Source organism: Ciconia boyciana, chromosome 2 (assembly GCF_034638445.1).
Source record: "Ciconia boyciana chromosome 2, ASM3463844v1, whole genome shotgun sequence".
NCBI classification, from domain to species: Eukaryota; Metazoa; Chordata; class Aves; order Ciconiiformes; family Ciconiidae; genus Ciconia; species Ciconia boyciana.
This window is the reverse complement of record NC_132935.1, coordinates 133,735,749-133,762,348: the sequence shown is the minus strand read 5'-3', so window position 1 is coordinate 133,762,348 and position 26,600 is coordinate 133,735,749. Positions and strand designations below refer to the sequence as shown.

The 26,600-nt window shown below is 38.5% G+C and overlaps 2 protein-coding genes across 4 annotated transcripts in view; both read left to right on the top strand.

Annotated features, from left to right (window-relative positions):
* SP4 (Sp4 transcription factor) overlaps positions 1–9,725 on the top strand; it is a 52,800-nt gene extending 43,075 nt beyond the window's left edge. For all 3 annotated transcript variants that reach the window (XM_072854160.1, XM_072854159.1, XM_072854162.1), the window contains 3 exons: positions 4,665–4,893; positions 5,128–5,327; positions 6,405–9,725. In XM_072854160.1, the coding sequence (XP_072710261.1) occupies positions 4,665–4,893; positions 5,128–5,327; positions 6,405–6,652 (677 nt within the window). In that variant the 3' untranslated portion in view covers positions 6,653–9,725. The remainder of the gene's footprint in view (positions 1–4,664; positions 4,894–5,127; positions 5,328–6,404) is intronic.
* Positions 9,726–19,895: 10,170 nt separating this feature from the next.
* Positions 19,896–26,600, top strand: part of DNAH11 (dynein axonemal heavy chain 11) — a 161,912-nt gene continuing 155,207 nt past the window's right edge. Inside the window, 3 exon segments of the mRNA XM_072851616.1 lie at positions 19,896–20,024; positions 24,221–24,417; positions 25,798–25,987. Of these exon segments, the coding sequence (XP_072707717.1) occupies positions 19,896–20,024; positions 24,221–24,417; positions 25,798–25,987 (516 nt within the window).

The following is a 26,600-nucleotide window of genomic DNA, read 5'->3' as shown; positions in this document are numbered from 1 at the left end:
GATGTAAAAGTTAAAGCCCTTAGTGATGCATAGTGAATTCTAGTATGTAGTTTAAAAAATCAAAATCCCATACAACTCAAGACTACAGCAGGCTCACTTTGAAGTTTAGACCAGGGCATGTTCTGTCAATTGTTTTGTGAAAATTTTCTGATTTTTCTTCAAGAGAAAAGATTTTTCAACTGGTCTAAAATACATTCATTTTACTCTCAAAGAACAAGAATGAAGAATTTTATGTTTAACAACTTTAAAATGAGAACAGATGCATTTCTTTGTCCTGTATGCTACTAGTGTACTAGCTTGTTGGAATGCTCTTTCAGGAGTTCAAAACAAAAATTAAGTCCAGGAGTTACATTATTGAACTTTCCAGTGTTTTCTGATGACTATGTAAATCTCTGGCAAAGAATATTTATCAGATATGTGTGCTTCCTTCAGTTACTCTTTTACCTCAAAAAGTAGAGATTTGCCTATTGAATATTGTGGCCTGGATCTTTAAATAAGGATATTTGTGTGATATTTTGAGAGTTTCAGAACCTTCTGTTCTGAATTTAGTAAGTGGAATACAAGGGAACAGAGTTTAAAATAACAACTCCATGAGATTAATTTAAAGAAGAAAATCAACATTCACATTAGAAAAAGTAATAACTTTGTTAATGCCGTCTAAAGAGCAGTCATTTAATTACTGTTTAACTGAAACCATATGGATAATGTAATTGTCTGCCTGAGCAACCTTACTTTTGGCATTTTCTCTTGTGTTTTTATTATCACCTTTACAGTTATTGTGAAGAATTTCTACTCACGTGTATCACTATATTATGTTTAATAAATAGATTAAGGTTGCGGCTCAGTAGTGTGTATCCTATACTCCAAGATACGCGTGGTCCTCCCATCGGGGAGGGAAAGTTCGGAGCCGATAAAGTATGTGTCAGCAGTGGTACTTGATATTCTGAAGAAGTATTAGAAGACCCTTGTGTGGTTGGTTGTCTCATGACTTAGAGACTGAAAGTTGGTTCATATTGAAACAGCACAATATATTGGATTTTTAGAAATGCTGAACAGGCTTCCCCATAAATGTGGATTGGTCAGATCCAGCAAGAGTCAGGTGCCGGACATTTATCACTGTAGCACTAGTCATGGAGTGAAAAATGGAGTCGTCCTCCTCAGGGTTCAAGTGCCTCAATTCACATCTTACTTGGAAAGCCTTGGTCTGGCAGCCTAGGGGAAAGTTGCATTGAAGCTTTAGTATCAATTCAAGAAGATCAGAGAGAAGGGGAAAATTGAGAGAAAATTATGCTCTTCATCTGTGTTCTGACCACAGACTGGTTAGGTTCCAGGACTTTTTTGCTCAAATAGGACTTTGTGACATGGATGGAGTCATCCCTCTAGCAGGCTGTAGTGACAAAGGATAATTCTTATTAATGTACTTGAATACATGACTGATGGTGAAAACAGCATGAGAGGCTGCAGTAGGTGTGGCCCTAATATCTGTTACATCTTTAACTTTTGCAGTAACCATTTGTAGAGTCGTCATTATAGTGCTGCTCTGTGAATTAAAGGAGTTTGCATCTTGGGTTTGTTTAACAGACAGGAGAGTGGTTTGTGCTCTGTGAAAGACTACAAGCTGAGCAAGTTCTTCCTGTTAATTTATTTACCTTTGGCTAACCAAAAACTGCAGCTGGTTTTCAACACAAGCAATCACATTATCATGTTAAGATGAGCATTAGATATAACAAAAATGATCAGCCGCCTTTGACTCTGGCTATTCATAGCATTCAGTCAGCACTTCAGCAGCTTAACAGCCTGACAAGGAATTGTCCCTGGACTGGCACTGTCTTTGGAAGCTCTTCTGTCCTCTTCTGCCACTGTTAGACCCAAATAGATATTACTATTTGCATTTATACCACAGTGTTCTCCTTACCCTATCATATTCTCCCTCAAGGATTTTCATGACTGCTTTTCTTTCCCATTAGAATATGGGAAATAAATTTATTTCCACTACGTAGCTATTCTGAAAAGAAAGCCTTTGTTCTATCCTAGACATATAGAGGCTCTGTACTCAAGATTAAGCCTGTAATTCTTTTTCTATGGTTCCTCTGCTGCAAATACCAGACTTTTTTTAGATTTTTTTTTTTGTTTTAATAGCTGTCTGTCCAACAGGAAGTGGGATTCAGATGTTATCTCTTCTGGGTTTGTCCTTGTGCTTTTCAGAGAACCGAAAGTACTTAGCATCTGTCAATATTTGTGGCCTGCTTAAGAAAACAAGGAAATCATGTTTATTCATATCTAGGCAGATCAGGTGCAAGTTCCAGATGGAAACCGAGAGAGATAACTGGGAAAATGTGGTCAGTGCTTTTGGTGAAAATAACCTGGTACTGACCTAGGCACAAGACAGATTTAATCTATTTCCTGTAGCCAACAGTGGCGTGGCCTGTTAGAGGACAGTCAAGTCACTTTCGGAGGTTCTCTGTATATCATGTTCTTTAGTCCTAACCTATCTGCGTGTATGTGGTGGTGTTAAGTGGTGTGTGTTAGGTTTCATTTATGGCTGTTATCATGGTGTTATACAAGATAGCATATATTGCTCCTCAGCAATCATGCGAATGAAGTAGTCATTATCCCATGCTGTGTTGTATATGAACTCACTTGGTAGCTAGGCAGTTTAGACTTCAGAGAGAGTGTTCTTCTCAGTCTTATCTCCATTGATGGTGTCTGTTACGGATGCTTGAGAAGTAAGTTGGAGTATCCATTTGAATCTCTCTGAATCATGCTACCTCCAAGGGATTTCTAAGTTTTAAATTAATGCTTCAATACTGAGGCCTTCCAAGTCTTAAAATATTATAGTCTATTCTAAGGAATTCTGGTTGGTCATTACACTCTCTCAATAAGTAGGTAGTATTTCCTCTTATTTCCCATTTGTATGAAGGCACTGAGTTTTTGAAAATGGCAGCATCTCATGATATTTTGTCCCATTCCTGTTACTGGCAGGACTGGCATTCAGTGTTGTCAGATTGCGGCTGGAAGTCGTATCTGTCAGATTTAGTTTGTCACATTATTTTCTTAAACTGTATAGTACTAACTTTTTAAGCAAACATAATATTACCCTGCTGCTCAAGAAACTACACTTTTTACCTATATTGGAATAGTCTTTATTTTGCTTTAATATCAAGACAGTAATCCTGATTTCCTTTGATTAAGAAAGCCAATGACATCAATGAACTTATGCAATGAAACTGAATTCTTAATTCATCAAGTCAATCTTAGAATTCCATTTGATTCAGTCAGGCTGCTTTTCCAGTCTCCTTGAAAACATACTCCCTTCTGCAAAACAAAATCATAGAATCATAGAATATCTCGAGTTGGAAGGGACCCATAAGGATCATTGAGTCCAACTCCCTGCTCCTAGCAGGACTACCTAACACTAAACCACATGACTAAGAGCATCATCCAGACGCTCCTTGAACTCTGACAGGCTTGGTGCCATGACCACTTCCCTGGGGAGCCTGTTCCAGTGACCGACCACCCTCTCAGTGAAAAACCTTTTCCTAATGTCCAACCTGAACTTCCCCAGATGCAGCTTCATACCATTTCCATGTGTCCTATCTCTGGTCACCAGAGAGAGGAGATCAGCACCTCCCCCTCTGCTGCCCCCCTTGAGGAAGTTGTAGACTGCAATGAGGTCACCCCTCAGCCTTCTCTTCTCCAAGCTGAACAAACCAAGTGACCTCAGCCACTCCTCGTAAGTCTTGCCCTCAAGACCTTTAACCATCTTGGTCACCCTCCTCTGGATACATTCTCATAGTTTGATGTCTTTCTTATATTGATGTGCCCAAAACTGCACACGGTACTCGAGGTGGGGCCGCACCAGTGCATTGTAGAGTGGGACAACCACCTGCCTCGACCAGCTAGCTATGCTGTGCTTGATGCACCCCAGGACACGGTTGGCCTTTTTGGCTGCCAGGGCACACTGTTGACTCATATTCAACTTGCCATCAACCCAGATCTCTTTCCGCAGGGCTGCTCTCCAGCCTCTCGTCCCCCAGTTTGTACGTATAACCAGGATTACCCTGTCCCAGGTGGAGAATCCTGGAAAAAAAAAAATCAACAAAGCCCTGGTATGCTAGCTTGTTCAAGTCTAGTCCTGCAACATTTCTTTTTCTTTGTGAAAGTTCCTGTGGCTCAATGTTGATTCAGGACAGATTGTAGGAGAAGTGACAATTCTGTATGTGCTATAAAGTATTCTGTAGGTGCTTTTAAAATTAGCTAATTGTAGTTTTCTGAATGTAGATATGTTTTCAAAGGTTATTAGAGAGATATTAATTGGCAATAGAATTAACAATCTTTCTGTGTAAGATTTTGTTTAATGTTTTCTCATTTATCTCAGCTTTTGAGAAAAAGAAAACACTTGTTAAACTAGTTCACATTTCTTAGTATCAGTCAGTAATTTGCAGTCTTGTACTGCTCTAATAACAGATTACATTAAACAGGGCTATCTAAGCTAGCAGGTAAGTCCTCTGGTAGTGCTTCAGGAAAATGACTGGATTTAATATTTGTTTTGTGGCTTCCCTTAACTTTAGGTGGATTTGTTCTATAAAACATATAAAGTTTATTTGTGCATTTTACTTATTGAAAGGACTAATAAAAGGTACAAGAACTTTCTTATTTTACAGGTCAACAGCAAGGACAGGATGGAGTAAAAGTACAGCAAGCCACAATAGCTCCTGTTACTGTAGCAGTAGGTGGCATCGCTAATGCAGCAATTGGTGCTGTTAGTCCTGATCAGATAACACAAGTGCAGCTGCAACAAGCTCAACAAGCTTCTGACCAGGAAGTGCAACCTGGCAAGAGACTGAGAAGGGTTGCCTGCTCATGTCCTAATTGCAGAGAGGGAGAAGGAAGGTAAATGTAAATTTCGTCAGTACGTATTTAGGCTTCTTATCAGTTTGCCTCATTTGGGGATGAGATTTTCTTATATTGCCTACATTTTTTAATGCTTTCTATTAGAAAGTATGTTTATATATTTCTTTTTAGACAGGGGTTTATAATTGTCTCTATTAGCATGAAATATTTTTCCTAATAGTTAATAATATTTTAGAATATAATTACTTACCTGTTTAAATTTGATCTTTTTAGAGGTAGCAATGAGCCAGGAAAAAAGAAACAACATATCTGCCATATTGAAGGATGTGGAAAAGTTTATGGCAAGACATCTCATCTTCGAGCACATCTGCGCTGGCATACTGGTGAAAGACCATTTGTATGCAACTGGATTTTTTGTGGCAAGCGATTTACAAGGAGCGATGAGTTACAACGACACAGAAGAACCCACACAGGTTGGTCAGCCCTCTCTGTATGCATAGTACAGCAAGTCTGAATCATAATGGCCGTGGTTAAACAGTGATATCAAAGATCTCACTTATTAGGATCTCTGAAAACTACTTTTAAATGTAAATAAAGTAACTTTAAAACAGAGGAGGTGGTAGATTTCAGATTTCATCAATGCAAGCTGACTGTAAACTCAAATAAATAAATTGAGATCTGTTCAAACTGTTCTTCTGTACTTATGCTAGAAAAAGATGACCTTTTCATCACAGATGGCTGATGTACATTCGCTAATGCCTGATCTAACTTTGGCAAATTTTCTTGAGCATATAGGATTCGCCATGGAACTGGGATTGTCATTTCCTCACTTGGACTAGCTCAATTCGTAAGAAATTTATTAACCTAGTCCATACATCAGATTTGATCTTCTTGGGAAGTTTCTTGAAGTTTCAAGTGAGAACTGATAAAGCAAGTTCTCTTTACAGTTCAGATTGGAAAGGTGGACATTTTAGAAACTGAAAATTTTATCAGCCTTTGTATTTCTAGCCTCAAGAAGGTTCTTTTCCCCCCCAACTTATAGCATCAGAAGATAGCACTCGAAGTCTAAGTGCTAATTACATTTGAACAGTGACAGGACTTTAGTATGGTGAATTTATCTCTCTTGATAGAGATTTCATACATTCTCATGGAGCTTTGGGATTAATGTTTCCAAATTCCCTTCTCATCACTGTAATCTAAATAACAAAAGTATTCTTTAAAAATGCTATCAATAGTTTTCTCAGGCCTTTTACCTCTCCTACTCTGTCAGGTTTATAGAAGTTTATGAAAATTCTCTGGTGACCTGAAATTCAGATTTCTCACCAGATAATCACAGCATAGCAAATATTTGTTGAGAACATTTTAGAAGTGAAGAGTGGATTGCCAGAAGCCTGTCACCTGGAAATCAGACAGGTAGAGAAGAAAACATTGTATCCTTTTAAAGACACTTCAAATGTTGAATAGAAAAGGGTTAGATTCAAATGATCAAGCAAAAAGTGTTCAGTGATCTCTTTCAGTAACATTTTGGTTTTGTTCTTCTTTTAAAAAAGGTGAAAAGAGATTTGAGTGCCCAGAATGTTCGAAAAGGTTTATGCGAAGTGACCATCTCTCAAAACATGTCAAAACTCATCAGAACAAGAAGGGTGGTGGAACGGCCCTTGCTATTGTTACCTCAGGAGAACTGGACTCTTCAGTTACTGAGGTTCTTGGTTCTCCAAGAATTGTCACTGTTGCTGCCATTTCTCAAGATTCAAACCCAGCAACCCCTAACGTTTCAACAAACATGGAAGAATTCTGAAAGGATCATTTATATGGACGCCTAGTGCTGCACTTACGTTTACATACCTTTCAGGATATGGAAGTGGGCTGGTAAAGTGGATTACAGAGCAGGAAATCATGTTTTCAGTCATGACTTCTGTAAGTGTTCCAGGTTGGAGGGTCAGCATGGGAAGTGTACACCGGTGCAACAAGACAAAAATTTCAAAAATACAAACAGCGCAAATTGATGTACTGGATAAACAGATGGGGGAATATTATTTCCATACTGTACTTTTTTAGTTATATGTCTGTATATCATGTAATGATTTTAAATGAACTTCCCCCCCTATTTTAGCATTGTATGTTAATGTGTTTATAAAATCAGATAATATCAATGTAAAACAGGGTGGACCTTGACTAGGATTAATATCATTTGATGAAGGTACTTTGTTTTTAAAATAAATTTGTAATATTTTCACGAGAACATCATTTTCCCAAGGCACAGCAAAACCGAATGCAGATTGAACGATAGTGGAAATATTTTAGGTTTTTGCTCAGTCCATAGAACACATCAGTTGATTTTGGCTGTCTTTTCTCAAGTTTTGGAATTACTCAAATAGCAGCTGGATGATGCATGCTGCGAAGTGGTTCTGAGGTGGACCTCAGATTAATTTTGACCACTACATTATAGTAGTGTGTATAAATGACAATCAGTGAGTTCTAATTTCTCTCTTTGTTTGGAGAGCTAAGGTTATGTAGAATTAGTGTATACAGTAGGAAAGATAAAACCATAGAAAGATATTAACGTAAGATTTTACAAAAGTAATGGTATCTTTATGTAGGATGAAAAATTAATATGACAACTTTCGTGTCAATTTTTGGTATTTCATTTCATTATATTTTAAAACATCCGAGGTCCATTTCTAACTCATAGGTAACATGAATCATAAAAACTCAATCTTAAGTATTTAAATGTTTTAATTTTGTTAGAATTCATGGAAATTAATCAGACAATTGAGTGTTGTAGCTCATTCTCCAGTATCTTCTCTCTGTAAATATTAGTTATTATATTGTGGTTAATGTGCCGAGTTCTTTATGCTTTGACTTAATAGCCAAAGAAAAGAATTAATTATCACATTTTAACCAAAAAAAGGTATTGAAAGTAAAAATTTTCTCTCTTTTCCCCTAAATATTACTGTCTTTATTTTCTCTTCAAGGATATGTGGGCTGGTAATAAATATCTGTTACCTATCAAGTCTTACATTGAGCCTCCAACCGCAAAACAAACTGGGGAAAGAGGAATATAGTTATCTTTTTACTACACAACTTCTGATTTCAAAGGTTTGGTTACATTTTCAGATGTGCCAGTTTAATAGGAATATAGATGAACTGAAAAATAACAGTAACAAAAATAAACTGCATTTTGTATGTGAAAACTGCAGTATGTACAAGGAGGAAAGATGGCCAAATATTTCATACTCAGGATTTTTAATTACTTCCCATAGGCATAAATGTAACCTTTTACACATACAGTCATTTGGTAATAATTCTCATGACCAGTTTTTTAAAAAATGTATACACCAAAATATTTTTGATGTAACTAAAGGAAGTACAGTGCAAGAAGGATAAGGTTGTTTTTCCCCTGCAAATTACAAAAGGAAGAATGTGTTTGGTAGCTGTTGGTTTGAGAGACATAACAGATACCTTGTGCATTCCCTCACAAAGCATATACTTCTCATCTGAATACTTTATCAATCTTGTGGTGTTTTCTGTATTTTTGAAGCAAGAGAAATACCAATCATTGTTTACACTGTGTACACTTTAGGCCAGCCCTTTGTAGCAAAATACTAAGCTGAAGGTATTTTATACTTTCAGTTTACATAAAAAGCTTTGAGATTAAAGAAAAACAATTTTACACTGTGGTTATAAATTTCAAGTTTCTTAAAGCTTTTGTAGACTTGTAACAGAGTCTTTAAATTTTAGTTGGGTTTTGTACATTATTTTGTATATTTTATTTAAAGTACTCTTAACTGATGTGTCTGGATTTAAAACATCAGAATCAATTAGATGTTACATTTAATACAGATGAACATTAGGTAGTATTAACTGTTAATTTTATTATATAGGAAATGAAACGTCAAATATATATTTTATCATTATGCTTCACAATCAGTGCTATAAATTTCTTTATGCAAAGAAAAAACTTTCCTAATGTTAATACCATGTTTCCTAGAAGTTAACAATTTTTGTAAACTGAAGTTATGAGCATTCTGCACAACCATTTCATATATAATTTTTTCATGCATACTTATGTATGCAGATAGGAAACTGAAGTAATTTTTAATCTGCAATGAATCCCTATTATAGATGTATCAAAATCTAAATGTGGTTGGCTTCATAGCATCTCAAGTACATTAACTTGTGTTAGCAGGTGCATATTGTACCGCTGGAATTAGAAACATTTTGACGGTCTCTTCTGCATACCATTCTGAATCCACTTTTCTGTCTTAAAAGGATCGTAAATTTCAATGTCCTTTATTTGACTCAGTGGGATATAGCTGTTGTAAGTAATAGGGCACAGATGTGCAGTAGTATCTTGTTTAATGGCATTTCACTGTTCATTCCCTTTGCCACCGTTAAAAATTTTGCTTTATTGTAATTATCAGTGCAAAGTGTATTTACCATGGTAGAACTCCAGTGTTAGAATAGTTTTTTTCTTACAATATACTTTCTTTGGTTAGGTTTGTGTATGTGTTGCCGATTACATTAGGAATTGGTGTTAAGTCATTATTTATCACATTCTTTCACGAGAGCAGTAATAAAAGTGTGTAATCTAGGAGAAAAAGTTAATTTGTCAAAGTTAGGTAAGCATGATGTTTAGGTCCTATTTTTCAATTTTATAACTGTTTTATTGCAACAATATTTGTATTTAAGTCTTCATTTTAATGCCTTGTGGTGTTTTTTTATGCATGTCACTGAATTGTCATCCCGCAAGAATTGATGTGCAGCCTAGGGTATTAAATCTACATAATGATTTTGAAACAGAAAAATAGTTGATGGTAAAAATGTAAATGTTTTGCAAAAATTCCTTATAAAAAAGTTTTGTAGTAATATTTCACTTGTAAATTTTTCTAAAAAAAAATGGAAAAGGAAAAAAATGAGAGTAACATTTCCCCACATCTAGAATTTAGAAATTAATTCTGCCAGCAAAGCCTGTAAGGCATTAATTTGACACTTTTACAATGCTGATTTGTATAATTTTTTGGTGGGTTTGGAACTAAAATCATGTACAAGTTGTTGCCTGCAATAACATTTTGCAAGTAACCTATTAAAATTCCCTTGAGTTTAAAAGGTTTCTTCATTTAATTACTTACAATATAAAGCAGCAATAAATTATGTTTGAGTGATAATCTGTTCATCAAGAAGAACACTAGAAAGCAAATGCTTCTCAATGGGGAAAGGTTGGCAGCGGCTTCTGCGTTTGTGTAATTAAGACTTGTACTTGCTGGTCAGCGTTTCCCAACTGGCAGACTCCCAGCAGGGAATTAAACCAGCAGATTCTAGCTCAGCATGAATTCTGTGGGGTTTGTTCAGCTCTTGCGAATGGAAGTTATGGTTATTCCTGAAGAAACCAAAGGAATAACCAAAGGAAAAACTTTTCTAAGGTAAGGAGTATGAACACACACACACACACACACACACACACACAAATAAATAATTAAAATCTAAAAAAAAAAAAAGATAATTCCATTTGAGAGATAAATAATAGAAGCGTCATGATTGTATTGCAGACAGAGAATGAAGAGAACAAATAAATGGAAACCTTAAAGTACTGACTTCAACTCATAGAAAATATATTCATCTTTTCTTAGTGAAATGTAAACAGGCTCCTGCATTGTGCTATACTAAAATAACTTTGATGGTATACTAAACTGCTAATTATAATGGTATACTAATTTTTTTTAATACTAAAATAATTTTGATGGTGAGCCTTACCGTACTTTCGCAGTGAACAAATAGTAGTATTTCACAAAGGAAGAAATAAATATCAGGAAGACCACTTGCTTGTTCCATCTTCCAAAAGAAGATGGAACTTAAAATTTGTGGCTTCTAGCCTTGTACTGCAAGACAGAATTATCTTTCCTCTTTCCTAATTGAGACCTAAAATCAATTCTCTTTATTGTATGTTTGATGAAATACCTGTTTAATTTTAAGTCTCATTAACCTCTATTTGAATGCAATGATTCTAATGTCAGACAAACTTACTAACTGAAGTCAAACTATGCTATAATTCAAAGTAACTGCATCTGACCAACTAATATGTCTTTATTGCCCAATTCTTTAGTATTCTGGCACTGGCATTTTTATTGTGAATTACAAGATACATGGCGTTTTGAAGCAGCTTCTAGATTACTGATAAGAGAGTAGTCCTCCACTTACACAGCCACCATTGTGGTACAATATCAGAAAAGGTAACAAAATTTAACATATGGACATTAAGGATTAATATGCTTATTCCATTTCACCCTTTTAGTCCTTTAAATGTGGTCATTCTACTCTGTGAAACAAAGTATAATACCCAATTGAGTAATTTCTTCTGCAACTTTACATTCAGTGCCATTGCTATGAATTTAATTACATTTTATATTTATTCCATTAGCTTAATTTTATGTCCAATTAGGTAGCAAATACTAGGGTGTTGTTTGCTGTATGTAAAATTCATATTTAAGTCATGTGGAGCTTCTTGCTGTCACCTTCACTTCCTTATGCTTTCCATGTCCCTGCTTGCCATTCCTTTTCCTTTCCCCAAAGATACTGGCATAATTTCCCGACATCCTGAGACTTGTCAATGCACATAGAAATACCATGGGGACCAACAGCTAGCATACGCTGTCCTTGCTTGCTAGAATAACTTTCGTAGGGAGAGGACAGCAAGATGCTTTTTCTAGCAGAACTGCTTCACTGTAAAAATTGCGAAAGTCATTGCCAGCAGGTAGTTGGTGATGTAATCAGTTGATGTGACTGTGGCTAAAGGCACTTGCTTCAACTAAGCTAGACATTAAACCACTGTGACTGGGGGATTCGGCTCAATGTGCCCATTCCATAATGCAAGTGATTTGCCATTAACAGGAATGTTGAAAGGTCCCTCATTTTGCCATGGAATTGTCTGTCTCTTCTCCAGAAGCATTTGGGATAGAAGATTTATAGCTTGCACAGGATTTTTAACAGGCTCTGATATTTGAGAATTGTTCAAGTGAGATGTTTCTTCAAATCATTCCACTAGCATTGCTGAGGTATTTTTCTGTCTGGTTTTATTTTAGTTTGTTGGGGTTTTTTTTAGCAAGGATCAAAAATTACCTACTTCTAAATTGCCAGATCAAGGAACAGAGGCATTTCTTTGACTTATATGAGCAGCAGTGTGTAATGTAAGATTCATAATATGTAGATTCCAAGCTTTGCCTATCATTTATACTTTTATGTATGGAAAATGCCTAGCCTTGAACCATTTAATAATTTCTTATAAAAACGTTTTTAGCACAATGTTTTCATTTAAAAAAAAACCCTACAAAAATTATGTCAACTTTTGGAGTTTCCCCTAGGAAGAAACCCTTTCTGCTCTACAATGAAGTGTATTGGAGACCATAAATATTCAGAGGTTTCTTTACCAGCAATACGTTTTACAGCATTTCTAGAATTTTTCACTTTCTCGCAACTGTCCCCTATGTTGTATCCTAGCCTAGGTTTCCATTAGGACCTTTTTTACTGCATTCTCAAATGCTATAGCTTTTTATCTTAATAATGTCCTGCTTCTTGCTAAAACCACTGCAGGAACACATAGACTGGACAAAAGAAGTACTCTGTCTCAAATATTTATATTGGAAAACTCTTTTGGAAAGTATTTGAGTTGAATGAGGTCTCTGTTCCATCCCCACATATTATGGAAGCGTAGTCCAGGGTAGAGTTTAAAATGGAATATAAATTTGCAGGGCAGGGGGTGTTTCTCAAAAAAATGTTTGTACTGCTGGTCTGAAAGTCTGTTAATTTTTAAACTGTTTTAAGTTCAATGCATAGTTTTATGTCACATGTATATATTTTAAAGGCAAATCTTGGGACAAATTCCAGGAAGAACCCAATCTCAAAGCTGGCAGACCTTTTGGTGTTGACACGTTTGTCAAAGTTTTGGAAGATTTTTAAAACTAAAAACAAGCATTGAGAGAAGCATGCTCTCCATAGACCTAGACACGTTCAGATTTTTTAAAAATGTAATTGAATTAATGAGGTATTGATTTACGTTCATAGCTCAATTTACTAACTTAAACTACTGCTGACAGGTAAGGTGTGTGTCTGCTAAGTGATGCATATGCATCTTTCAGGAGCTACTTGAAAGATTTTTGAGTTTGTCCATCAACAAGTATATAAAACACTATCCTCTTTCTAACTCCTTTTAGTCAGTTCTACGTCAGTCTTACAAATACACATCCTCTGCTTACAGTTTTAAAAATCTAAGGAACTAGTACATAAAATTACACAGGTAGGTGGAACAAAGCCAAGAAAGTGAAAGCCAAACCAAGTGAATTAACGTTTTCTAGGCACATATTTTACTTTTATCCTGTTATAATTTTTACTTGGGCATGCCAGATTTTCATCACCTTCTTTTGTCAGTTTCTAACAGGAAACTTCCATAACTAGATGTGGAAGAAGTGTTTATTTAAAGGAAAAAAGGTAGCTAGAGCATAAACGTGATTCTGGTTGGTGTACCTTTTCCCCCTAAACTCTTAGGTTTTTTTATTGACAGCTGTCATTAAAGCTTACTGCTGCTGGTAAAGGGAAAAGAAGTCAAAATAATTGAAGGAGGCAAGAATTACTTGAGAGTGGGATGAGAGGGATGATAAAATATCTAAGTAGCAGAAAGAAGGGTGGTATAAAAGAGTACATTACAAAACAGGAGACTAAAGAACAGGAACAGACCTGAATGGGATCTGAAATGATAACAGAGGAGTAGGAAAAGTAGTAGTTCCCATTCTGAGCTAGAAGGAGATGGAGAATAGGTAGGTTTGTCCCTTTGCAAATACACATTTTTTTTATACTGTTGAATTTTGAAACAACACTGTCATGCAAACGGTGCAGGCAGCTTCTTTCTATCTCAATGAGCAGCAGAAGTCACTGAGTACTCAGTAGACTCACTGCTAAAAGTTCTTTAAAAGTGGAAATCCTTGTTAGTGTTTATTTTTCTAAACTGCTGGATTTGCAGGCACAGTGGATTACACTAAAAGTAGAGTCCCCGGGGAGCTGTGCATGAACACCATAAATGTCAGTCATCCTGGATCTGTTACCATCTGTTTACATTAAGACAGGCAATCAATTTTTACAGGCTGTCATAAAACAGAAAGATTTTTCTACTTACATAGAAAAAAATTCAATTTCCCTCAGCTTTTTTCCCCTCCTGTTTTATAGCAGCGTGAAACTACACAGAAATCAAGTCAGTAACCTTGATGGAATAAAAATACTCTGATTTAAATGGTCAGAGTTTAAGACATGAAACAGCAATACATTTAAGCCCTGCTCTTAAATATGGGCAGAACTGATTTGACTGTCTTCCAACATCAACTTACTGAAAAAGTTCAAATGATGTAATTGAGATGTATTATGGTCAATATGGCTTTCACATTAAACACAATCCACACTTCTACATTAACATTTATAAAATTAACTTCTGTTGAATTAAATGCATGAAGCCTCTTCTGAAACTAATATCGAAACCTTTGGGCAGCCTTCTCTTTTTACACTTTAAGCTTTCAAAACTAGTTTGCCATTGTGGATCACCTAGAAACCACTCTGATTGCTATTTATTATTGCTATTTAGCCAGTAATAATGAGTGATTGCACCTTTGTTCTTCCTTTAGTTATGACTGTTCAATAGCCTCTATCTTCTGTTTGTTTTAGCACAGTAGTCTGTTACCACACTGTTAGAATAAAATTTCTTAGTCTTTTAAGAACTCTAGTCTCTATTAGATTGTTATCTAATTAATTGGCAGTAGCCAACTGATAGCCCAGTAGCATGCATGTGAAGAGTAGACAGCTGGAGAGCAATGGAGTATGTAACAAGCCAATATGTAAAGAGGCATTACCTGCAAAAATACTAAATTTAATCCTGTCTCTATTTGATCTCTTCCGTTCTTTCAAGTTCCGCACGTGGCCTGCAGAAAAAAAATTAATTATCCTTGATCTTGAGAAGATGTCTAGCAAATACACAGGAACACATGCAGTGAAAAAAGTTAGCTGAGACAAATATTTCTTGCAACCAAGCCCTGCCAGTTGAAGAGCATGATGCATTGAGGAAAATCAAAAGTGAAATTTATTGGGGAAAATGATAACAGATTTCAAATGTGTCACAGGATCAGAGAAGGAATTTTGGGGGATTACCTTTTTGTCATATTGAAGAAATGCAAATTCATGTATCACAATAATGTGTGTGAATCCCTTCATTTAAATGACTTTACAGAATATCCCGTGTAATCTCTCAGCTGAACTAGTTAGCCAAAGCTTTCCACAAAGATTCTACAAAGAGGAGTTTACAATAAGGATCAGAAAATGACTTTTTGAAGGTGCCAAGCCTTTTCATTTCAGAGAACAAAAGCTTCTATTCAACTACTTCATTGAGATCTTAGGGATCGATATTTATTTCATGTACACCTAGTCAACTCTCACCTTATGTCCCTCAAGATTTCAGATTATCATTTCAAATTAGTGTTGAATTTGTCTGTTAATCATCTGTTAATTGTCCTTCTGACTGGCCAACACAGATTCAAATATCCACTTTACATACCTTGTTGAATGTGTCTATTCATTGTGCTACAGCTGCAACAGCTAACTAAAAAAATTATGTTGAAGCTTTCAACCAAACTCTTGCTGAATTGCATTGCTAGAAGACCTTCTGCTTTGCTGACCTACTTGAGACAAGATTTAAAGAAACAAAAGGATTATCAGCAAAGAATAAGGCAAATAAAACTCGAGGACAATTTCTGTCAGTCACTGAGGTTACAGAAGTCAGTAAAATACTTAGGGTCAATCTTTAGGATTTTTATCCCTTATTTAATGGTAGAATTCTTTTATTTTCTTTAAAGAATCTTGCACTTGGTTTCCCCTCCCAGGACATGGGGAAATAGCCTTCAATAGGTAGATAGATACATAGATACATAGATAGATGAGATGGGTACTTTTTCACCAGTACCCATTTAAGTTTGTAGGCTGCCCTGGATGTGACCCAAGAGGCAGGTTTGTTTGTCTGTGAGGAAGCCTTGAAAAACCCTTGCACTTATACCAGGCCAGCTATTTTCTCTGCCGCTCTGTGATCCCCGAAAAGAAAAGTAGATCAAGCCTGGCAGTGAGGAGCTATATTGCACAGATTGATGGCTCCAAAGAGCAAGAGAAGTTGAAAGAAGAGAGTTCTCTTGCTGTTTCCTTGAGAGAGGTGGAATGTGGTCTAAAAGTTGGTTACGTGCTAAATGTCGACCAAATGAAGCATGAAAAGCAAACGGATGGCACTGGTGAGAGAGCCAAACTCCAAGCCCTAGCAACGGTGCTGAACTCCGGCTGGCCCCTGCAGAGGGAGAAGTAATCCCCTTTTCTAAAAAGATGAGGACAAAGGTGCTCACAGAAAAAGAAACTAGGGGAAGAAATGTAACCTCCCTGGTGCTGCAGAAGAATGAGAGAAAAATTCATCAAGGAGCACTACGGTTTCTTGCACAAAGTAAGAAGGCAAGCCAGCTCCAAAGGTCTGTCAGGCAGGAGCCTGGCACGCGGTGGATTGCTGTCACTAGGCATTACCTCACTATTTGTGCTCAACTTTCAGGAGAGCTTTACATGCGGCAGAGCAGGGCTCTGTGCAGTCAGAGCTTTGCCCACCTACAGGTACTGGTTTCTAGGGTACGTTGGTAGTAGAGCTCAACTCATAGTCAACATTTTGTTTTTTCTAGATGCAATCTGGGGTCTTTTTGCAAAGACCTCCATGATCACAGAGGTCTTCTAGATGCCCATGCCAAGAGCACACACATATTTTGTAAGGGTGTTGTTGCATTAGTCACATGGGGAAAACAACTTTTTCTGAAATGAGTAGCCAACTACAGCGGTGCTCTACAGTTTGGCTGACCAGCAGGTTGGCTGACCACTGTTAAGAGACAGAGGAATGAGCAGCCTGTACGCACCAAACTGAAGAAACCTCAGAGAGAAATCACTGTCACAAACCAAAACAACTGGCTTTCTTTGCAGCTGACATAATGGATGTTTTTCTCAAACATCTACAGATTTTTTGCTTTCACTGGGCTGAAAACATACCTTCTGCAAATACTTGTATTTTGTGCTTAATCAGATAAAATTAGCCAGCTCTAGTAGCTGTGAGGTTGGGAAGGCAAACACTAGTGACCTATTTCATCTTCCTTCTGCAAAAAGCAGACTCAGAAGCAGTTTTAAATTGCAATGGGAAATATTTACTAAGCAGTGAGTGTAACTTCAGAAAGCAGCAGTCCTCACACTGTGTTAGAGGCAGTTATTTTTCGCATGACCTGAAGTTTAACTAAGAACTGCCCAAATAAAGTCACAATAGCTACGACGCTGCCCGTGCAGGAGCGGGGCCCGGCAGGACGTGTCCCAGGGGACACGGTGGCGCTGGGCCCCGAGTGGGAACCGGACATTTGTGGTCTGTTTATTTCTAATAGCTTCCATCTGACGGGCTGCCCTGGCATCCCCGGGGCATGCTGGGGAGCAAGTATGGGCAGACAGCAAAGAGTTAATTTATGGCGGGTTTGTAAACATATGCGAGGGGGGATGCTGAGATAGGGACCCTTATTTCATACTTCCCCAGAGGCGGCGGCGGGGGAGGGGATGATGTATAAGTGTTGCTCCATAAGGACCCGATGCTGTAAACGATCACGAATTCCTTCAAATCCGTCCGCGCCGGCTGTGCCCCTCTCCCCCGGGGGCTCCGCCGCCCTCCCCCGGGGCTGCCGCAGGCGGCGGGCGGGCCGGGCCGCCCCCGCTCAACCGGTGGAGGGAGCGGAGCGGCGCGGAGCGGCCCCCCGCAATCCGCGCCCGCCCGCCCGGCCTTGGCCGCGCAGGTGGCGGCAGCGGGCGGGGGACCGGGGACCCCGGGGCCATGCCCAGGGAGACGGGACGCGGTGGGCGGTAAGTACGGGGCGTGTGCGCCGGGGGGGAATAAGTCGCGGCAGCGGAGCGGCGGCCGGGGCCCTCACTGCGGCTCCGCCAGGCGGTCCCGGGCGCGGCAGGTGAGCGGGGCCGGGGCCGGGCGCGGGCGGCGGAGCCCCCGGCCGCGGCGGAGCCCTCCCCGCGCCGCCGCCCCGCGGGAGGCAGCGGCCGGGCAGCGCTGGCAGCCGCCGCGGGTGCCTCCTGCCGGCCCGCGGGGGAGCGCGGCGGGCTCGCGGTGGGCTGCTCCCAGGGGATTTAGAGGGGTTTTGTTGTTCCCCCGCCCAGTGTGAATAGCGGGGGAAAGCAGCGGGTTTGTGTTTCTTTTTTTCAGTTCCCAGGGTTGTGTTATTGTGAGAGTCTGAAGAACGTAGCGACCAGCAGCGAAGACGGTGAGCGTGTCATCTCTCAATGAAATTTCGTTTCAGCCCGAAACAGAAAAGTTATTCTTCTTTGGGGGGGGGTGGGGGACAGACAAAACCTCAAGCTGATTCCAAATTCTTGGTTTGACCAGCCGGCTCAATAATTAGCTGTTCATGTAACTCTTCCTTGCATCACTGCGAGGCTGCACTTGTATCTCTTCTCAAATAAGCTGAATATGTTTTAAGAATAGTTTAACTTTGTGATAGAAACCAAGGGGTAGAAATGCTGATGCTTTATGGTGGCAATCTCCCTCCCATCCTCTCCTCCTTTCTCCTCCCTTGAATGTCTGTGGGTTTGAAGATCTTCTGTGCCACTTACTTTGACAAAGGTCATTGATTTCTCCTCTGCTCTCCTGGCTCTGTGGCATCTGTGGTGAGAACTAGAACTATGAGCACTGTGTAAAGCTTGGTCCCGGTTAAAATGCTTTGTGGCGAATGAGTTGTTTTCATGAATGTAGAGTCCGGCCAGAAAATCTGTGAAAACTTTAGTTGTGCGTAGCATAGCTCTCCCCCCCGCCCCTCCTTCTACCGATGAAGTTATGCTTGTGCTATGGCCAGGACTCTTGCTGTTTCTTACCTCTAGTTGCCGATCTATGCCAGGAGCATGCTGACCTTCCTGAGGGGATTATTCCTCTGCTGAGGAGCTGCCTCAGTCCCTCTTAGCCCTCTGCTTGATGGCATTCAGTGGGCTACAACCTAACCATAAGAGTCACTTAAAGCTATATATGCCTGTTGGTGTGGTGGAGTGAACTGATCTCTTGTTGGCATGGTCCCAGGCTACAGCCAGTTCAGCTTGTACTCAGTTATGGCTTTTAACTTTTTCAGGTACGTTAAAAGTATTTTGCTTGAATGAAAATTCAGATTCTGTATTTCTGAGCAAGCAGTGAAATTCACAGTGACTTGCACAGCTGCCAAGTCATGAAATACAGAGCTCTGGCAAAGAAGATTTTGAAGAGTTAGTTTATTTTTGGACAGGAATACATAACTTAAGGTGAGATTATGCTGTTGGAAATATTCTTTTGGTTCCCACTAGTTTAAGAAGGAGTCATGTGTACAGAGTGGAACAGAGTTAGGTCTGTGGCAGTCTCATCTCATGTCCTAAAATGCAACCTCACTGGTGTCTGGAAGCATGACCCTGATTCTGTATCTGTTGGCTACAAAGCAGGCTGGCTGGAAGATGAGAATATACGGCTTTTTGGCAGAGCAGAGAGAATATAGATGACTAAATTATGTATATTGAAATATAGTACCGATGAAAGGTGGTGTGGAGTATCCAGGCATAGTTTTCAAAAGGTGGTTTGTATGGTCATATTTCCAAGCCCAACGGCTTGGAGAAAGGTCAATGCACAGCCATAGGGAAGCTGGAAAAGCAGGTTTAGGAGGAAGACTAAGGCGTATATATGTGTGTTCATGTAGTATAGGTGTTCTGGAAAACATTCTGTGGATTTGCAACTTGCCTGTTTATGTACCTTGCTTTTTTTCCACTCAGTCCCAACAAAACATGCTGAGATTTTGACTTCTATGATGCATCAGTTGTTGCAGAGCTCTGATGGGTAGAGGAGGCTCTCCTCATCTTCTTTACTCTGTGTAAACAGTAGTGCAACAGTGAAATTGCCAAACCGATAGCCTGCATCTTACTTGCTTCAGATGCCACGTGAGGTGATGCAGCAAGCTGTCAGTGCTATGAGGAAGACCACAGAATGCCTTGGAATAGAGAACAACAGAAAGGACCTTCAGTTTGGGAAGCTGTCTCAAGCACCACTTGAGCATACGGTAGCATTCATAGAAGAGGTCTTTACAGCCAAATACTTGTAATAAAGCAGGAAAAACAAGGATGAGATTTTAACTGGCACCAGAGACAACTGATGCAAAATAACTCTTACGAAAGGAAAAAAGTGACTCTTTAAAAAAAGTAGCTACTCCACTCTCTGTAAACTCATCAGAGATGGCTTGTTGCTGGAGGCTTAGTTCTGTGTAGCATGTCGCTCTTGCTTTCTTTTCGTTGCTTTTTGTATAATGGATGTGACTGCTGTCATCTGAATTGTTTACAACGTGAAATATATATTCTTTCCTGTGCTCAGGTCTCTAGAGCCATCCTCGATGCACTGATAGCCGGTGTACTTCTTGTCCAGTGTATGTCATCGTGAAAGATGAGGGACGAGTCGCTTCCCTTGTGGGCAGTGATGGCTAACCACCTCTCCTTTGGGAGCCATGACACAGTGAAGCTACCATACCAGCAGTTAGGCACATAGGGAATCATCACCTCAGACTGGCTCTCTGCTGACTATATGATGTAAAACCAGTTTATTAAGTCACATGATTAAAGGCTTTTACAGCTCATAAAGGAGGAATACTCATAAGAAGGTAGTAAGAAAAAGAAGTATTTCGTTTTCTACCAGTTTTCCCCAAATTGTGCTGCTTCTGAAATGTAAATCATAAAAGATTCATATACAGGGTTTCAAAACTTGTCTTATAAGACTTATTAGGATTAAGCTATAAAAATAAGTACTTACATAAGATATTCTTAAGGAGTAAGGCATAAGTAATTAAATTCATGTATGTGCAATTTCTTTTAGTGTACATGTCTTAAAGTTGCATAGAAAGCTCTTGCTTTATTAACAACACTGTGTAGCTGACACTCAGAATTAGGTCTGGATACAAAATGCCTGGGGTTTGTCTGGTAAAAATTCTGGAAATAACATGAAATATTTCATTTTGAAGTGTAGCTGAGTCTACATGAATATCTTAAAGAAAAAGTACAGAGAGACTGTAATCCAGATCAGACTCCTACCTTTGCCATAAAAATTCCCTTAAAGTTCCATTTGAAGCTCTGCTTTAAACTGATGGTGGATCTACGCTTGGTACAAAAAGGCAACATCATGGCTGTAAAAGTGTTGTACTGTTCTTTCCAGGTCCTGAGTCATGTCCGTGGTCCTGACCCTGATTATCTGGGACTCTTTCCCAAAATTTTGAGAAGCGTTGCCTCATCAAAATAAGATGTTTTAAGTGAAAATACTCTAGTTCTGAGTAAATTTTTGTAATTACAGATCCAGAATCAAATTTTGGCTTGAGGAAGAGACCAATATAGTGGTTCATGTCCATAGTTGGGATTCAGGAAACGCAAATTTAAGACCAGGACAGCCAAACAGGTTTCACAGAACAGTTTTAGTTGTTACTCCTGCATTTCTATGAAAAACTGATGTTTCAAAAAGGGAATAAATGTGTGCCATTTATGCCACAGTATTACAGATACTGTGTATAAATACTGATGGCAATGACAAAAAGAATAGTTTTCATCTTCCTGTCCTTTAGTACTTAGTTAGCAGCACTCAGATTTCAGGTTGGTCATTATCTCGGTGGTTTGATCTTGAGAGACAGCGGTTATGAATAGGGGCAGGGATAGAACCACAACTCTCCTGCCGAGACAGAAATCTCTTCCTCATTGAAGCCCATGACAAAACTCCCATCAACTTCAAAGGAGAAGGATTTCAAGCACAGCAACCTGAATGCATCTGAAATCCACTGTTGGGCTGTTTGGAAAGGTCAAGATTTTTTCAAAGATTAGTAAGGAAGAGAAGAAGACTGAGAGCGAATCATGGCTAGCATAAAGAAAAGAGAAGAGGAAGTTGACAACTAAGTTCAGTATGTTGCTAAATCTGTGTTTATTAAGGAAGCTGATTTTTGTGAAACCTGATATAGGCATTCAGCTGGCTTAGGTATTTCTGCTTAAAATGAGAATGAGATTATCTCTCCTTTGGTTTGATGTTATGGAAACAAATATCTAAGATATGGTCGTCACAAACGGTATCTGTAGCACTATTGTGGCTGTTTACTTAACTAGCATATTCTGCAGAGGGAAGCCAGAATTTCCCAGCAGTAGCACCTGCTAAAGTTTTTAACTTAAATATCTCATAACTTCCAGTCTACATGTGTTGCTCATCTGTGTTATAAAAAAAATAGTCTTCAGCAAAAAGTGCTTAAAAATTTATTTTAAAATTAAAATATTTTAAAACCTTTTGCAAAGGAGAGACTAAATAAGAAATTTTAGAGATTTTGACATTAATTTAGTGCTTGCTCAGTATATACACAAGGAGTTTCTTTTATAGCCTTGATATTTAAAACTAGTCTCTAAACTCCAGTGACATCTCATACCCTGACTTCAGTGTTCAACAACAGAAGAATAACCCCCCAAAATATCAGTTTTGCTCCTCTTTTCCATACTGGAGCAAACCCAAACCCTGTCAGATTTATGAAGTTTGGGAAGTTTAAGGGGTTTATTATGTTAAGGGAGCATAACTCCATTCCTAAAGCCACAAATGAACTCATTAAATTAACGTCTGCCTTACGAGTCTCTAGGGAGCATACAGTGTAAGGCATGTCCCCTTCATGGATGAGATGGGAACTGGCCTGAGTGAGAGATCTCAGGAAGGCTTTTAGGAGGGGAGGAAAGTCTGCCGTGGGAGCAGGGCTCCGCTGCTCTGAGGCAGCTGGCGGTGCTCAGGTGCAGGCTTCGATGAAGTGTGAGCTTCAAAGTGCTGAAGAAACTGTTTGTTACTCTATCAGGGCCTAATAAATTAGGTCTTGGGAAAGGGATTGTGGGGATGGTTAAAGCAGATAAACAGAAGCACTGTGCTGCTCATCCTAGCTTCTCTAGCTCCTATTTTTGCCCACTTGATAACACATCACAGTTGAGTAATAATTGCAAAGCAACAGGTATGCTGAGTCTGCTCTTATGCTATTCATGTCTTCACTGTCAAAACAAGCAAAACTGAACCCTAAAAGTGAACCTTGAGTTTGTAACTACTTGTGCAAGAGCAGACTTGCATCACTATTTTCCTTACTGCTTCCCTTTCTGTTATTTTTCAGTTTCTTGTTTGTAAATCACTCCGGCATGGAGAGGAGTAAATGGGACACAGTATGGCTGTAGCAGCACATCTTTGGCTGCACTAGGCCCTAAAGCTGAGTTCATAGCAAGGGTCCATCTCCCTGAATTCTGTAACTCAAAGGTTACTCATCGATTTTGATGTTTGGCAATAAAATACTTTGAGCCTTATGAGGGCCTGAAGTGACTGAAGTCCATACACTGATGAAGACATTCCTCCAAGAAGTTCACCTGGGATGCTGGTGTGAAGTTTTAATTAATCTGTCTATGGCTTGGACCTGATTCAGCAAAGTACTTTGATTTGAGCATGTGCTTAATTTTAAGTGTCATGACAAATAGTAACATACTTCAAGTTCCTACATGCTTTCCCAAGCAGAACTCTGTACTGACATGGTTTAAGAAACAATGTGGAGAGAAGTTAGGAAATGTTTATGTAGTGAAAGAAGATGAAGGATTTAAAATAAATGTGTGAAGTGGAACAAAATTCATAATCAGTGTTATGCATTTGCATCACAGAAAAAATATCTTTCCAAATCCAGTATCACAGGTGCCTATTTCTAGGAAATAATTTTAAATAGGAGCTTATAGCCTGCAAGTAAACTGGCTTTAAATAGTATATATTAGTGGCTATTAAACCACAGAAAGGAGGGTTTGTGCAACTAATAGGATTTGTTTCTCCTGTTAGGAAAATACTGGGTATAGGTGATATGAAACTATGCCTGCTCCCCTCTCCCCCTATTCCCAATCTGTTTCTATTTTTTGAGGTAAGGGAGGGAAGGGGGAGAGGGATAATAAAAGTAGTGTAAACTTCTTCTGAGTTTCTGAAGCTGCTCAGTATTAATTTTCAGCTGACTGAGAAGTAATGCTATCCCAAAACATAACTTCCATCTGCAGTACAATTTGACTGAGATTCAAGTACATATTTATGTTGATAGAAAAAGAAAATATGAAGCTGATTTTGATTCAAATAGTCATGAGTTTGAGAAGTGTGGCTTGGGTTAGCTTGTTCTTCTCAGATTTAAAGAAGCAGTCTGCAGTATGTCACCAATAGCCAAGTTACTGTTGTTACCGATTTGTAATGTTACTTCTCCCGCTTCGCTTCCAGGTGTTAGTGCCTATTCTAAGCAATAAGGAAAACCACGCATCCTGGCCGGGTTGTGTTTCCCAAGATATGGAGCATCATGTGGAAATCATGAAAAATAAAACACAAATTATGAAAGGACTGATGTCAGGAAGAACTCATCTTCCCATTCCCATGGTTGCAGCGAAGACTGACTTGCATCAAATATATGCTGAAAATAGGTAAGGAAAGACTATTGTGTGACCTATGCAACACAGGATGGGGTGAGGGGGGAAAGGGGTGCAAAAAAAGCATGCTGATTTTGGTGGTTTTTAGTCTCAGATGTAAACTGGTAGTAAATTGCATTAACAAGAAAGTAATTAAATACTTAATGTTCCAAACATAATACTTTTATTACTCCATTTTTCTAAAGCATTAAAAGGTGTTTTAAAGTATTTTATGTGCAATTAATGTATTTTAAACACTAATTGCTCTGTCATATGAAAACATGAATTTCCAAGAATTTATATTTTGGGTTTATTAATTTCAAAGGCAAGACTTAAGCTGTCTGTAGAGTCACCAGGATTTTGAATCACATGAAGCTATGCTTCCAGAGTACAAAATAGGGTGATTCTGTAGAATTACCTTTTAAATGTGTTTCCAATACATTGCACTTCTCTGTTGCCTTGAGTGTTTAATGTGAACTGAACTCCTATCATAAAAGGGGTCTTACTGTTTTCAATGAGATTAGTACTAATCTCAAAGGATGGCATCAAAAAGGAGTGTGGCCCTAATCATTGGGATGTGCATGTTAGCTGTAAAAACAGCAATATCACAGAGAAGTCACAGTTTAAGTAAATCAAAGGCCTGATTTCAGTTTATGAATGACTGTGTACAGAGATGGTTGATAATCAGTTGTTGGATAAGTGAAGATTTATAACCTGTCAATAATAAATTATTTTTAAGGCCCTTGCTGTATGTCACGGCAGTGAAGCAGGTGTGCCAGGCAGAATAGTGTAAGTAAGTATGGAGATAACACTGAGACACAACAGATGAATTAGCTTAAATGAAAGGACTGAAGGGGAAAAGTAGAGTGTGAAAGGGAGAACGTAAACTTTAATGTTCCATTAATATTTTATTAAAATGCTTTGCTGTGTATTGTTAGCTCCTTTCTGTAACCACTGGCAAAGTGTAATAAAAATACATGAAATAAAATCTATTTAATATTTATGTTAACTATCAGCCTTGAATGAACATTCAAACACCAAATTACCACGTAACTTACTTATTAGAAAATTAAACAGTAAAATGCAGATTTTTCACATCTGGAATAATGGCAGAGGATCTGTTCAAAGGATCTGCTGCCAATAATTTCTCAGAGGGTGTTTGGCTATGGTTCTGAATAGTAAATGTATCTGGAAGTGTGATCTGTGTCTTCATAAACAGCCTTTTTAGCTCTGTCTTCAGGGTTTTTTCGTATTATTTTCCTCTTATCAGAACTAAATTCCAAATTTCAATGTTGTTCACCCTTAAATGTAAATGGGAGTGGGGGGAGAAGAGCTCTGTATTATCACAGTACAGTACGTGCTCTGAAATTCAGGGGCTTTTTTCGTATTTTGCAGACAAGATCCTAATTCCAGGGCAGTACTACATGCCATCGAATCAGTGGTTATTAGGTGGTCACATCAGATTCATGACACTGTGAATAGGGATTCTGCTGAACCTCTTCTGCATGGCCTTCATCCAGACCCCCAAACTGAGCTGAACTTCTGGAAAGCAAGAAAAGACAATCTTTTATATACAAATAAGCAAGTAAGTGATTTCAGGTATTATTGTAAACATCAAGGAGAACTTTCTTTTGGTTTGCCTTTCCCCATGCACTCTGAAAAATGAGACACCAAAATGGTTTTTTGTTGTTTTATTTTTTCAGATAGCTTATAGTGGTTTTCCAAAGTAATCAGACTTTGCATAGGTTACCAAAGAAAAACAGAGTCAAACATGAGAGGATAGTGAAAGTTAGTGATGAAGGGCTATGTAGCTGTAAGGAATTCTGTTGTTCTTGTCCATCTTTTCTAAATTTCTTCCCATGACATTTCTTAAACTCTGGAGAAAATGAAGTTGAGAACAAAGTTTCTATTTGGGAAATTATTCCCAAATTTGGCTATGAAACTGATACTGTTGTTTAATGATAATAATCATAGCTTGTTACAAGTGAAACAGCTCTTTTTAATTGAAAAAGATATGCAAGGTTATTTACTTTCCAAATATGAAATGTTATTGGGAGCTGTGTTTAATCCTCTGCTTCTTCCATCACTTGTTATTTGCGATGTTGCAATGTCAGATAAGTGAACATTACGAAGAGCCCAGTTCATTCCCCACTGAAAGCTTTTGGGACCTTTGCATGGATTTCAGCTGGCGTGGATCA